The 14,523-nt window shown below is 40.0% G+C and overlaps 1 protein-coding gene across 13 annotated transcripts in view; it reads right to left on the minus strand.

Moving 5' to 3' along the window:
• Positions 1–14,523, minus strand: part of CELF2 (CUGBP Elav-like family member 2) — a 375,972-nt gene that overhangs the window by 43,314 nt on the left and 318,135 nt on the right. For 12 of the 13 annotated variants that reach the window (XM_055807125.1, XM_055807124.1, XM_055807129.1 and 9 more), the window contains 3 exons: positions 14,233–14,312; positions 9,185–9,343; positions 7,728–7,791 (listed from right to left, as the gene is read on the minus strand). In XM_055807125.1, coding sequence (XP_055663100.1) covers positions 7,728–7,791; positions 9,185–9,343; positions 14,233–14,312 — 303 coding nt within the window. The remainder of the gene's footprint in view (positions 1–7,727; positions 7,792–9,184; positions 9,344–14,232; positions 14,313–14,523) is intronic. The other variant, XM_055807135.1, reaches the window with a different exon arrangement.

A 14,523-nucleotide genomic window follows, 5' to 3' on the forward strand; every position in this document is an offset into this window, starting at 1 on the left:
CAACTGTCGCGCCTGTGTGGATGCCAAACAAACACCAGCATTGCCTCATCCCACAAAAACATATTTTTTTTTTATAGTGGGATGTTTTCTGTGGAAGCACAAGAGGAACCCATCAACTTGACAGAGAGTTTCAACGCCAAAAGAGTATAACAAACAAGAGCTACCAGTGACGAAGTTGTCTCCCCACCCAGTCTGTTTTACTGTCGAGGTGACTAAAAGGCACTGGCCACAAACCAGCTCTGCAGATGTTATAGGGTGTCAGCTTCGTCACCTTCAGGAAAAAAGACTGCTTGTTGTTGTCACACATGTGTAAGAGAAGGACAGCAAAGAGCCCCGCCAAACTGAGCACCCAAATGTGACCGTCAGCAAGGGCTCATGGTGCGTGCCACCATCCAGCACGCTCCAGAGCCGACCGTGTCAACAGGTTTCTCACTCAATGTGCACCCTCTTTGGGATCCTCTCCTGCTCCAACATATAAAAAGTAAGTCCTGTCATCATTTTCACGTTCCCCAGGCATTTTAGCATTTCTGCTTCTTCATTGGTTTCTCCTGTCAACTTGTCAAGTGCGTCATCACACTTCTAGGACATACTTGGAGGAAGGAAACCAAAGGCTCTCAAGCCTCAGACCCCCAAAGCACTTTGCTTTCAAACAGGGACTTCTGGTTCAATTGAACTTCAGCTAAGGTATAGTTCTGTCGGACTAATCTGCTCTCTCATTCTCTCCCCTTTCACACACTGCCTTCATACAGTTCACATCCTACAGCTTTTTTAAAACAGTCCCAAATCCCACAGCAGAGCCGGACCGCAAATGAGTAGATCGTTTTTATCTGAAAGTGCTGCTCACTCAGCAAATGCACCTCTCTCTGAAGAAATGCAAATTGCTTAATGCTGAAGAACAGCCTCATAGGCAGAGCTGCACATGAAAAATGAAAATCCCCCTGTAGAGGAAAAAAAAACACAACCAACTTCTGGGTGAGGAATAACTCTTGATCTTTGTGATGGAGACGATGTTGGGAATTAAAGGGAAATGATTAAAAACCCCGGAATCACAATACAGTTTGATTTCGTTTTTAATAACATGTATTTACCAATGTGCTATCAGCTTGGCAAATATTCAAGATTGCAAGGAAATTCAACTTGCATTTTGTTGTTTGGCAGATTAAAAAAACAATTAAATTATGTACAAAACAGATGCACGGTATGCCTTGCTTGAAACTTAAGATTTTTTAAAAAATTATTTATAAGGATAGGGGCATGAAAATTTAATTTAATGTTCACCTTAGGTAATTTTGTGTCTTATTGTTCACAGCAATTACCATAAATCTACATATCAATAAGCGAGAACAGATGTCAGTTGTTACAAGTGCTTGCCAATCAGGCCTGTTAAAAAGTGACAGATGGATGGTGATAGAACATTCTCATAAGGCCTATTAGCACATTCACAGGAAATTTTTGTAGTGCTGCACAGTCACAGATGCAGTTCTGTGAAAACATGGGGAAATTTGAGAGCACAGGATTTACATTTTACAACTTCTTGTGCTGCCTCTGACACAAATTTTCATACAATGAAGCAATTTGCTTCGTTTCAGTCACCGCAGCTTTCCTCCTGTGATAACTGTAAATTTGGAATTACTGGCTATTTGTAGAGGAGGCAACAGAACCACGAGCCGTTCCTGAAGAATTCTTAGGCCTCATCAGCTCTTGAATTTCCAAAACCACAGTAAAATCTTATTAGGAAATAGCTGAGATTCGCTTGCTGAACAAATTCCTAACAAAGGAAGGCAGTGGCTACATTTTAGTGGCAATATATGCATGGAGAGTTCAAAGTCAGTGGTGATTATTAGAGCCAAGTCTGGATAGCTTGTAAGCAGTTCCCAGCAACTCAACTTCCTTTTCTTTGGAAATTTTATTTTTCTCTATTATTGGGATTTACTTCTTCTGAATTAAATCCTGTCTGCAGCTTAAAAACCATGGATTAAGGTAAAATTTATCATCTCCAGGCCACAACGCAAATATTTCCTAATACTGACAGCAGCCATTTGGGATGCCGATATTAAAAATGAGGGTAAGGCTTCATGGCCTGTGCCTGAAAGAGTGCAACGTTATTCCAGCAATATTCGACAAATTAAAACAGACGGGAGACCTGAGTGCTACCTCCATCAAACCATATATGCTCTGTCTTTAGAAAAAGTGCTTATCTGAACAGTGCTTAAGGTATGCTGACTGTTTAGTATCAGGTTTATCAAAGCCCTTAAAATAACTTTTAAGTCCACATTTGATTCTGCCCTGTTTTTTAAGCCTACAGGCTTAAATCGGACTGAAAGTTAGAGTTACAAGTCGATTACGTAGGGTTTCAGCACATTTTCAGGTTATGCATGCTGTAAACACAGCCTGGCTTTTCTCAATTGAAACTTTGCCAATCCTAGTGGGAAAGACTCATCCAATCTAACTTTTTCCCAGTAAAATTTACTAACCCAGGCTCTTGCTATAGTCAAAGTAGAACAAGTGGATGATTCATCTGATCCTAAAATAGACAGATTAACCCCAGCCCTTGGTAGGATGAATTGCTGTTGGGGCGTGACTCCCCCTTCATTGACATCGCAGGGAGACAGGGCGCCTACTTTCCATACTGCTGAGGTGCAGTGGGATGACTTCCACTCACAGAGGGGCAGAGGGAATAAAAAGCCCCTGACCCTCCTGTTGTCGCTTATGGAAAGCTCAGCCACAGCTACAGATCTTGTGCCCAGACTTGGCCAAACTTCCACATCATGTACTTTTCCCACCTGAAGAAGCACGTCTCATGAACTGCTAGGCACTGGGTCTTCTCTGAAGGTGCCTCTCCTATGAGCAGGAGCAACGTGTGGATTGAGAACAGTCTCACTTGCTTCAAACTCTGCCTCTCCAAAAAATGTCAAATGGGGTTGTTTAATTTATTAGCTTAAAAAACAAACAAACAAGCCAAATAAAAACCACCAAAAAACCCCAACTAATTGTATGTGTTAAATTAAGTAGGGCTTCCAATGGAATTGGTGTTACAAAAGCTCTATGTTTTTGGTCCCCGAGGTCAACATTTTCAAAACTGGTCGTTATCTTTAAGAAACAGCTATTTCCCTTGAGCTGGAAACAGTTTCTCAGTGACCTTTACTTTTAATATGATATCCCTAAAGAGGTCATAGCAGGAGAAACCCTCTTCCAGTACGGCTTTGCTGGAATGAAGCCATCCAAGAGTCAGAGGATATAAAGAGATCCTTGGGCCAATGCGAAAGTATAGAGCTTTTGTGCAGATGGTCCTGGCTTCCAACTGGTCCCTCCAGATCCACTGAGCCAATCCAACAATTAGAGGAAAATATTCAGAAAGCAGAACCTTGCAGAGTTTCTCTCACCCATCTGCTCCTACAGACTCTGCAACAGGAGGAAATCTGGCTTGGGTAACAGAAGAAGGGTGAAATGGATTGAACAGGGCTCACAAAGAGCCAGAAGTTCAACCCGAAATGCAACCAAACTGTGAGAGAGTTTGGAAAGGCCTTGAAAAAACCCCCATACATTGGAAAAATACAAAAAGTCCCAGGTGTAGAGGGTTTAGGGATCTGAAAGCCAAAGCAAGAAAAGCCAAAAGCATGGCTTCTTCTTCTGTGTGACTTCAGAAAGCAAAATACACTGTCTGTTCAATGAAATTAAGAGAGTCCCTTTGTGTCTTTTATGGGTACTTGTACATGTTTATATGCCCTGCATTGCCACACATCTAGAAATATTTCTGTATGAGAGAATGTTTATTCCTGCCAAAACATTTTACAATAATGGACGACAGAAAATCTTCAGACATTGTATATTTTTGAACATTTCGGTTTTCTACAATCACCCTATGTAATAGAAAACCTCCCTGTTTAATACGCCTGTATAGTGCTTTCTAGGTTCTTAAACAGGCAGGTTGGTTTAAATAACTGCAGCTTTTGGGACCTGATCCAGCGACAGCCAAATTCGATGCAAACGTTCAAGCAACTTCTATCTCCTTTGAACTAAGCTTTCCATGCAATTTGTATATATTTGAAGGAGGAATCTTTTTTGCTTGAAAGGTTGCTAGTGCTTAATGTAGCTTGCATTGTCTTTTTAAAGTTAAGACAACCAAATCACATAATGTAATTCATCTACATTATTAGCCTTCCCCAAAGACAAAGCACAGGCTAGACAATGAAGCTTGAGATGCATGTAAGAGAAACATTGCCTTTAAATTGGCATTAGCAGGTATCAGAGGAGGGGAGGGAAAGTGAGGAAGTGCTCACTGTAAAATTCACACATGACAATGGCATGTGCTTGCATGCTTTACAAAGGACAGTGAAGCGGAGTTTGGCAAGGTAGGGTTAGCTCCTGTCATTAAGGCCAGGGGATTACTGCAAGACCAAAGGCAGTGTTGCCAACTCTACCAACTTTATTACCAGTCTCGGCATATTGCATTGTTTTCTTTGGCATGGCTCCTGAAAGAAAACAATTTCATCAAGATTTTTATTGAAAAATGTGAAAAATCAAGCGTGGAACCCCAAAGACTGGAAAGCTGAATGGTAAACTACAACTTTTGTCTCTCAAATTTTAATATCTCACAAATGTTAGTTAAACCAGTTCCATGACTTGCTTGGACTTCACACATGGTTTATGAGCACAGGGCAATGGCAATACTGAATATATAGTTGTGCCAGTGGGCTGCCACGGCAAGAACAGCATTCACTTTTAAAGCTGATGCTCTGTGTTTTTAATGTCTGTATGTTAGTGAGTTCTTGAAAAAAAATCCCCCTCTTTCTTTGGATTGTATCCCCAGCTCCCAAATAAACAAACCAACCAACAAATTCCAATTATCTTCAACCAGAACTGCCTGGAAAACTCCTTTCAACAAAACCAAAGAACCCTGCTTTTGCCACATAAAAACTGCTTTAACCAGACTGAGGCATGATATCAGGGAAAGCAAATTTGAAACTTCACACTGAACACCAGTGTTTTTGCTGGGCTGGCAAAGAAAATTGCTTTAAGAAATATTATCACTGAGGACTGCATGGCCAATATTTCTTCACGTGCGCAGCAGGGTGTGTACTGTGTCCTTTCTGTTCAGCACAGAGACAACACGAGCTTTAGCAGTACACATAAACACTTGCAGATCCAAAGGTCCCTAATTTTGCAAGGGGGTGTGGCTGTATTAGAAGTCCTAATTTAGTAAACCATGTCTTCATCAAGACTTGAGCACAAAAGAAGTGTTAGAGCCCTGACATGTCAGTAAGAGCGAAATTGCAATGCCTTATGTTGATTTTGATCAAACTTTTAGTGTCTGAATTATGTGGTAAGCACGCCCAATGTCTTCAAAGAGAAAAGCTGGACGCCTCAAACATAAAGTTCAAAGAACTTGTAAGCTGCAATGACAGATCTTCTTTAGCTCCTCACTCAATTGTGTTTAGATGTTATTCCTCATCTTGAAATACTATATTAATAGGCAAGCTATAGTCAATGTGGAAACACATATTATATTAATCTTTGTAACATGAACATACACAGCTTAAGTTAAAAAACTCTAGGCCTTTACAGACATTCAAGGATGCCTTCAGCAGGGAATGCAAGATCTTGCTGCAGACGCAGGAGTACTTTCTGTTCCTTTCACAAAATAAAATACACAGATCTTTAATACTAGATGCACTGCACGACATAGTACTGCATGATTTCTGAGGAGAGGACATGAACTCTCAGCCCTAATGATGAAATAGCGCTTAGTCTTTGGCACTTTCATGTAGAGCTCCAGCACAGGGAGAAATTTAGTATCATTAATTTTTCCTTGAACAGAAAGGTTTAAGGGTTACATGTTTTGGGGAAAGAAAGGAGTAAACGTCAAGCTGTTTTGATAACACGAATATAAGATAAAAAGTACATACTTTCCATGGGAGGCAGTCAGTCATTAAATTATCCCATACATGAGTGCATTAGCAATCTAATCTTAGTTGAGAAGGTATATCCCTCAAGCAACAATGATGTGCCACTACAATTTCTTAAGATGATTTTCTACTAGTATCAAGACCATATGATGTTCAGAGAATAAATCACATCCTGGATTGAGAGCTCATTCTGAAATTACTTGACTAAAATTCTTAGTTTCAACACAGTTCCTAAAAACAAAGCTGAATCTACATTAACAGTGAGAAACAGCAACAGAAAACTTCTCAGGTGCACATAACACAATAGATATCACATTATTTTTCCTTGGTGTCTCCATTTTTTCATTTTGTAGACCTAACCAAATATGAAAACATTAAAACACAATCTGAGCTCAAAGCCCCTTCCAAAACTGCCAAGTATAAAACTGTTACTGAAACCCTCTGTTCTGTTTATCATATTAAGATACATTTTTTTAATGAAAAAATGCTAGATTGCAAGTGTAACATAATAGAACCAGCAAGCACTGCCAGCAGGTCTGAGGAAGAGAGAATAATTCAGAGATATTGTCATCTGTAGGCCAATTTATATTGTCAGACAGCAGGTTCACATTAGTCTCTGATGTCACCGCAATAATGGCATAATATAACGATTGAGCAAAGAATACCTGTGGGGTACAGCTATACAGTGCAGTATATCTATACTTGTTAAAGTATTTCAGGCTTCATTCAAAGCAGAATCAGAAGAAGCAAAAGACCAAGATTAAAAGAAGAGTGTGAAAATGGTGTTCATAAAGACTTCTGAATATTTTAGCCCTTGTTTTGTGATGATGAGGCAAGTACAATGTTGTATTTCATTGATTCAGTGGGTTCATGATTAAAATAAACTAATGTAGCAATTTAGGGGTTTTGTGCCTTTTTTTTTTTTTCCTCCTTCCCTCTAACAAGAAAAAAAAGCTTTTTAACAGTTTCTCGCGGCAGGCATAATGTGCATCTGCTCTGATTTACTGCACATGCTGCCTTCTCTAGCATCATGTTAAGTTAGGGTATCAGCATGGTAGGTCACACAGTGGGAGTGACCTTTTGCTAATCACTACACATCAGTTACTACTGGCACACAGCTCATTACTAAGAAACCCTCCAACTAGCTGGCTTTCAAATCTGCTCACACTTTGATTTTTTTCCCCCTTTTCCTTTCTTTCTTTTTTCCTCCCGACTAAAGATTATACTTTTACGTAAAATCTTTTGTTGTGTAATTTTGTCAACTAGGGTTCCAAAGTCCAAAAGGCACCCAGTTAATTTTCGATTACTATAAAAGGAGCCTGAAAATTCATACTGAAGGTAGGTCTGTAATCTTGGGTTTCATTAAAAAGGTCAGAACATTTTCATTCACCACCTATTATTACAATGTTTGAGGGCTGCCATTAATTTGATTTTTCAGGACACGGAAATCTCACTGGAAATTAGAATGTAATCCTGCTGTTGCTTTACTGACACTTTTCATAGGGTAGGATGCGGCTGCAGGGACTAAGAGCTCTCCTGCAATTTACAATTGGTTACTTTGGACAAATGGCAGGTGACTAATGCAAGACAAACTGTTTGCACAACCTGGGAGCTCTGGGTTTAATTTCAGTTTCTGAAAGAGGGGAGAAAGTGTTTCTATTGATGTTGAACCGCAAGCTGTCCCCTGCCAATACATCTGTCACATTTAATACACAACACCCCCCCACACACCCCTGACAATGTGATTATTAGAGGTACAGAATTCAATAGCTTGAGAATACAAAACATAGCTGGAGCAAAATGAAATGGTTTTTAACTTACCGGCCATTTGCTGAATGCCGCTGAAGGCACCCAAGTTACTGGAGGAAGTTGCTTGCTGCAGAAGCTGCAAAGTAACAACACAATACAGCAATCTACCTGACATCAATGTAACAAACAAAGATAAAACTAAAATGAGCTATCATTTCACATTTCAAGTATTTATGCTTTCCTTTACATTTATACAGTCTCTTGCTTCTCTCTATTGTCAGAATGAACATCCCTAGAGTCAATGCTGTAAATCCATATTAATGTCTAATCTCTATTAAGAAACACAGAGACACAAGGGAAACTCAATAACATGGCTGCTTTAAAACAATTAATCAATTTATTCTTTTTAACAACCAGGTGTTAAATCTATTTAAACCAACATAGCGTGACTAATTACAACCCTCTGTAGTCTAGTAGTTACCATAACTCATCTCTGTCAATCATGGTCCATTCTCCCCCATTGCCCTGAATTCAGTTTTTTCTTTATTATCTTTATGAATCAAGCACACAGATACTCATTAGACTTAGTGTTTGTATATGACAGTTCAGCCTACCTCAGTAATAATATATATTTTTAATTGCCAGGTAAATGGCTGTTTATAATTATATCGCTATACCAAAGCACTGCACTCTTACAAATGACGTATTTATGCATACACAGTAAATATATATGGATGCATCTATTTGTCTAACTTGGAACCGTCGGGAACTGCCAAGTTATCCAAAAGCTGCTCAACCAGACCTCTCAACTCCAGAGCCACAGAGGTCAGAGGCCCCTCTCAGCTGTGCTGCAGGGGCGTCTCTCTGGGCCATCCAAGACCTAAGAGAGGTGGCTCTGGATTTCCAAGTTCTCCAACAGGGGCAGCAGCTAACGCCTCTTCCTCACATTACAAATGGAAAAGACCATCTTAAATTTATGAGAAACAAGTGGCTTTCCCCTACCATCTTCACTTTCTCTACGAGGTATCATGAGCCACGCACATTTAGTGTTAGGAGGACCATGCGTTAAAGTGAAAGCCGCTTCCAAATGAAAATGTGCAAAATTAGAGGACTGAACAGCAACAATCTAGTTTAGAGGCTGTACCATACAGATATGGCCCCTACAGTGCTCAGCTGCCTATCTGTCCTCCCCTCAGAAAGAACTTAAATTTTATTCCAGCTATAAAAACCAGATTCTAACATTGAAAAGAACAATAAAACTAATGGAATCAAATTTTATTTTGCAGCATGAGTAAACTTTAAATGCTTCCCTTGGATAGCACTGACACATCTTGAAATGTTTATTCAAATTCTCGTTCCTGTTACTTATTTTTAGACCATGTGATAAACATACAGCATTTTTTTATGTAGAAGACGACATGCTACATATCCTGGAGGATACTTATTGCAGGGACTTTACGATAGCTGATTTACCGTCGTTCTATAATAAATACAGCAGAATATAGACACCGCCTCTGAAATGAACTTACAGCTAGATACTGTGGTGTGAGTCCTCCAAGACCTGTGAGGTTTCCCCAAGTGGCAGTATTGAGCTGTTGCATCTGCTGTGCCAACTGCTGCTGCAAACGCCGCTGCTCCTTGTCCTTTTGGGTATCGGCAAACTTCACCACGATTGGCGAAGAGCAGCCCTGTGGTTAGACAGATCAGGAAAGACAGAAGCGTTAAATCACACCGAGTCACCATCACACCGTGAGCTCAGCCACGTCCCACAGGGCCACCAGCCATGGCATGTCCTGATTGCTCACCCTCTCTGCCTGGCATACGTAGGAGCGCAAGGACTAAGGTTTTCAGCTTCTTAGGAAAAAAGGCTATGGAAAAATTATTGATTCTCCAGTTCTTTTTATCAAGCACTTTTCCTCAGGCTCTCTTTTCCTTCCAGCTATCAAAACTGCTGCCAGAGATAGCGAAATGTACCAGTCCTCTTTAATTAAGCTTCACAGCTGATGAGATGGACGTGATGCTTTGCCTGCAGTCTGTTTTCAAGGCATCGCCAAAGGTAGAGGTGTCCAACCTCCCTGCTGCCAGGGACCACACAGCCAACACCACCCGGCCACCACCGTCTGGCTGTGCAGTCACGCTCGATGCAGCTGGCTTGTGTACCCTATGTAAATATACTGTGAGCAGCGGATTTACTTCAGAGACCATCATCAGTGGGTCACCGGTCCTTTCCATACCAAGGACCCCCAGTCCCAAGTGAGTACAAAGGGCAATGCTGCTTGGACAATGCACCCACCTGCGGTCTGCTCCCGGGCACGCTTTGTATCAAGCACCTTTGAGGACTGAACAAAGGGCAGAATGCAGACCAAAAGTGACTAGTTCTGGTGAGAGCAGCCCATTCCTGATTGCCACCATTTCTTCTATTGCTTCTATGACCCTCTTGTTACATGTTATGGGAGGGCTGTAAGGCACATTAGAAAATGGGGGAGCTGTAAGAAAGAACTAGAGATCTGGTCTGCAGCCTACTCTTCATCCCGTCTGAGGGACCCCTGAGAACACATAGGATGTCATGGACCAGATGGACTTTTGAGGTAAGCCGAATATTTCCCTTGAACTGCAGGTTCGATATTCCTGGGCAAAGTCACTAAGAGAACGAGACACGTGAATACGAAGGATGCCTCTGTCACTTTCGGTCTATTTTCCCCCTGCTAACAAATTTTTCATATTTTAACCTTTCAAGTCTTCATTTTTTCAAATCAAGGGAGAAAACTATATCTTGCAATGATTCAGTTCTTCAAATTAATTCAAGCATTTTGTGAGTCATAGAAACTGTCAATCCATTTCATACTGTTTTCCAGTTTCATAGGATCCGATAAATAACTTCCCTCCACTCGCCATGCTTTGTTATACTAATTTCTTGTCTAACTTCAATCTAAACACAATGGTATGAGTGAAAGGTGACTCAGTCCAAAAAACACAGCAGCGCTTAAGCCAAAGTGTGTAGCGTGGGATGCAGAGCAGCGTTATACTTAACCTAACTCTTCCCATGACTGCTCTCGTAACACCGTGAACATCTTCAGAAAAGTTCCTGGCCTCTATTATTTAAAAAAAGCAGCTGTGTACCTTTTCTCTGAAGAACTTCACACCAGGACAAATGATAAGAATATTAACAATCAACAGACAAAAAGACGAAATAAACCACAGTAATAATATCTCTTGTATGAAGATGTCCCATCAATTCCTTTAGAACGACCTTAGAAAATCATCACTTGTGATTTATTATTCCACCTCCAACTCCTTTCCTGTGTGTTTCATTGTAAAAATGCCTTTCAGTGTTTTAGTGAGAAAGAAAGGAGATACATACCACTCCAGCAATCAAATAAAGATTAGGAAGGAGTCAGCTTGTTACACAATTACCTCTCTCCAGTGATTTTTATACTAATATTAAAAACAAGACCCTTTAGGGTAAAAAAGAGAATTTTGTGTGTGTGTGAGAAAGACTTTTTCCTGGTTTCACTAATAAAAAAGGCAAGGTCTTTCTATTTAATAGGAGGTTTGGCAGCACTGGTCTAAGAACAACCAGAACTTACTGCCTTCTACCTAGATGTACAGGAGAATCAAATCTATTTCCAAAGAAATAGAATTAATTTCAAAGGAAGAAATATCATATAGCTATTTCAGTTCTCAGTTCAGCAGCTCAGCATTCAACACTACAGCTGACATCGTATTTATGAATGCTTAAATGTCAGTAAATTGTGTAAAAACTATCTCTGCAATTTATGAATCTATAATTCATTTTTTCACTGTCTGCTCTATATTTCATCGCTTCATCATTTTCAAGAGAGCAAACATTCTGAAGACTGAAATTATATGTAGCAAGTGGCTCTATATGAGAAAAGGGTTGTTATTGTTTCATCAAATTTACTCCATGATAACAAATTAGTGTCTCATACTGGTGCTGCATTTGAATGCCTTAAACAAACAAAAAACTTCCATAGAAATGAGATAGAAGAGCAAAAACTCTAGAGCAGCAATTACGTTTTTAAAATCAGTTGATTTCACCAGGTCAGAAAGTCAGGTGGAAAGAGAAGTAAGAGAATTCATTATTCTATGAGACGTGTTGATCTGGACTTAACATCCCCATTGCTCGTGCTTAGCCCACTTTGGAAATTCATCTTGTTCAATGATGCGTGCCAAAGAACTGAAAACAATGAAATCAGAAAAAAAAAAAATCTGCAGTATTTGTGTTGAAACATACTTGTGTGCTATATATTGTCCCCCAAGCCCACTTCTGTTTGCAAAAGAACAGGAAACAAAAGTGTCCAAGGGCCACTGTTTCAGGCTGAGAGTTGAGATTTAACACTAGCAAACCCAAGTTATCTTTTTACTAGAAGAGTATTGGCAAAAGCGAGCAAATTTTTTGTGCTTAAAGGGTGATTTCTGATTTATGCTCTTCCATTTTCTACCTTGAGAGGAAGCTCCCAGCACATACCCAAGGTGCATCTCCCTTCCTGATTCAATGGCTTGGTATCTCCATGCCATTCAGTGCCATTTTCTTCCCAACAGCTGGTGCTGCCTTCACATTTTTCTTTGTGTTGTCAAAACAGTAGGAACAGACTCCGTTGAGTCCCTCAGCCATGGAGCTGGAGGGTGTACTGCTTCTCTCCAAGAAGGGACTCTCAGCCTAAGCTCAACTGACACAAAGACCCAGATGTTCAAAGTGCAAAATATTTGGAATCACCTGGCCAATTTGGGGATCTCATTGATGACGTCTCTAAAGGTGTTGAGAAGTATTTTGATCCAAGAGTAACCATTCTATAGAACTAAAGTCAATAGGAGTATCACATCAAAGTACAGCCTCTGTTGGAGTGCTGCATACAACAGAAGAATGGGAGAATTTGTCTGGGAGGTATTATCTCTTTAATTTTACCATCTTCTGATGTAGAGCTGTGTAAAGTTCATTTTGCTAGACAGAAAAATACATTAAAACACATGGAAAATATAGGTAAAACACAGTATTACCAATAAACATTTCCTTTTTACTTGGAATCAAACCCAGCAAAACATATAGCTCTAAATTAATGGAGCAGTGCATGGCAGACAGTTTACTACGAGTATTATTTCAGAGACTCAAAGTGGCAGTTTTTTCACAATATACTGTCAGACTGCATAGCTTCTGTAACAGCAGCTTTCTAGTAAAGATCGTTTAAATTATTCTCATCTCATTGGCAGATTCTCATCTAAAACTGTACACTCAGGGTCTAAAAATGCATTGCACTGAAAAGAAAACACATTGATTATAAAAGAAGCTCAACCAAATTCAAATGTGATGTTTGGAAAGACAATAGCTTTGCAATGCTGGTATCATTACTTGTAGTACACAGGAAACAGTTAAGAGACATTTTCATGCACTGGCTTGATTTTTATCTTCTCCTTCTTCTCCTCTGTCCACCCTTCCACCCTTGGTCTCCCCCCTTGGCTCGTTACACAAAGCAGCTCAACGACATGACGCAATAATGATTGTTTAGCACCCAGCATGCTTTGGGAGACTAGAGCATTGCAAAGAAAAATCACTGAGGAAAAAAAAAAAAAAAAATTGAAAGGTCCTGGTGAAATAAATAAATAAATAAATAAAACAAGTGCACATAACATCAATGCCACCTCTGAGAAAAATCATCACTACACAAAGATACAGTATACATAATACAGTATAACATGCACTCTCCAATGATAAGCTAGAAGATCCAGAGTAAGTAAAGACTTCATACTTGTGCGGGGTTTTGTGCAAAATTCTGAAAGACCATGACAAAAATCACAGACTGAAAAAATTTTTGAGATTGCCAGACAAGCTGTGGCATTCGCTAACCACTCCAATGAACGGATCAGTAGCCTGCAGTTATATTCACGTTAAGTGAACAGTTTTAAAGTTTTCTGTTGCTTATCGTGATAAAATACGAGGCCGTAGAGGCAGTTTGGAAGGAAATAAAGAGTGTTGCTTGCGAGGGGCCAGCCACGATGGCACTCTGCAGGAAGTGCCACACTTCGGTATGCTCTGTCATCGTTAGCATTTTTATTGCCTACACGAAGGAGGATAAATTATATTAACTTAAAAAGAGATTCTATTTCCAGAAAAACACATGCACTAGTAACTCAGCATGGCCAGGTTAAATATCTTGAGCTTCTTCTCAGAGCACTGCAAACCACAACACTTCAAAATCTATTTAAAAGAATCGTTGATTTTTCTGGGGGGGTGGGGGTGGGGGCGGTGTGTTAAAAGTAATTTACTCATCAGATACACTCTGAGTGTGACTGAGGGGAGTCTTGACAGCATTTTTATTTTCTGCCGAATGCCACTGAAAACAGGATCAAGAGCTGTGTTTGGATACCACACAGCAACCTTATTGCACGCTTCCAGGTCATTCAGAAAAATAAGCTTCACAAAGACAGATAGAGTGACTTGGTAAAAAGTTTAAATCTGTGATTGTCATGTGTCTGATCTGATCCAGGAGAGCATGGCTTTACCATTCGCAATCATTTGCACAAAGAAAACAAAGAAAGGGCAAATGATACAGTACTGTACCTCCATGGTCTGAGACTGGTGCATGGCTTTGATTGCATTCTGTGCCATTGCCCTTGTAGAAAATGTGACAAACGCACAGCCTGTGGGAACAAGGGGACAGGGAGCAGGAAAGACAAAAAACAACAAGACAAAAGGGTTGGACGCTTGTTAAACCAACACAGTCTACGAGAACGGCCACAAGACGACACTGTTCTCAGTAGTACATAAAAATAAACAACTTCTCTAGTTTATTTATCGACAGTGCTGACTTGCTAATCTGACCATAGATGAAAGAAAAAAAAAAAATTAGGT

The sequence above is a fragment of the Falco peregrinus genome, chromosome 6 (genome assembly GCF_023634155.1).
Source record: "Falco peregrinus isolate bFalPer1 chromosome 6, bFalPer1.pri, whole genome shotgun sequence".
NCBI lineage: Eukaryota > Metazoa > Chordata > Aves > Falconiformes > Falconidae > Falco > Falco peregrinus.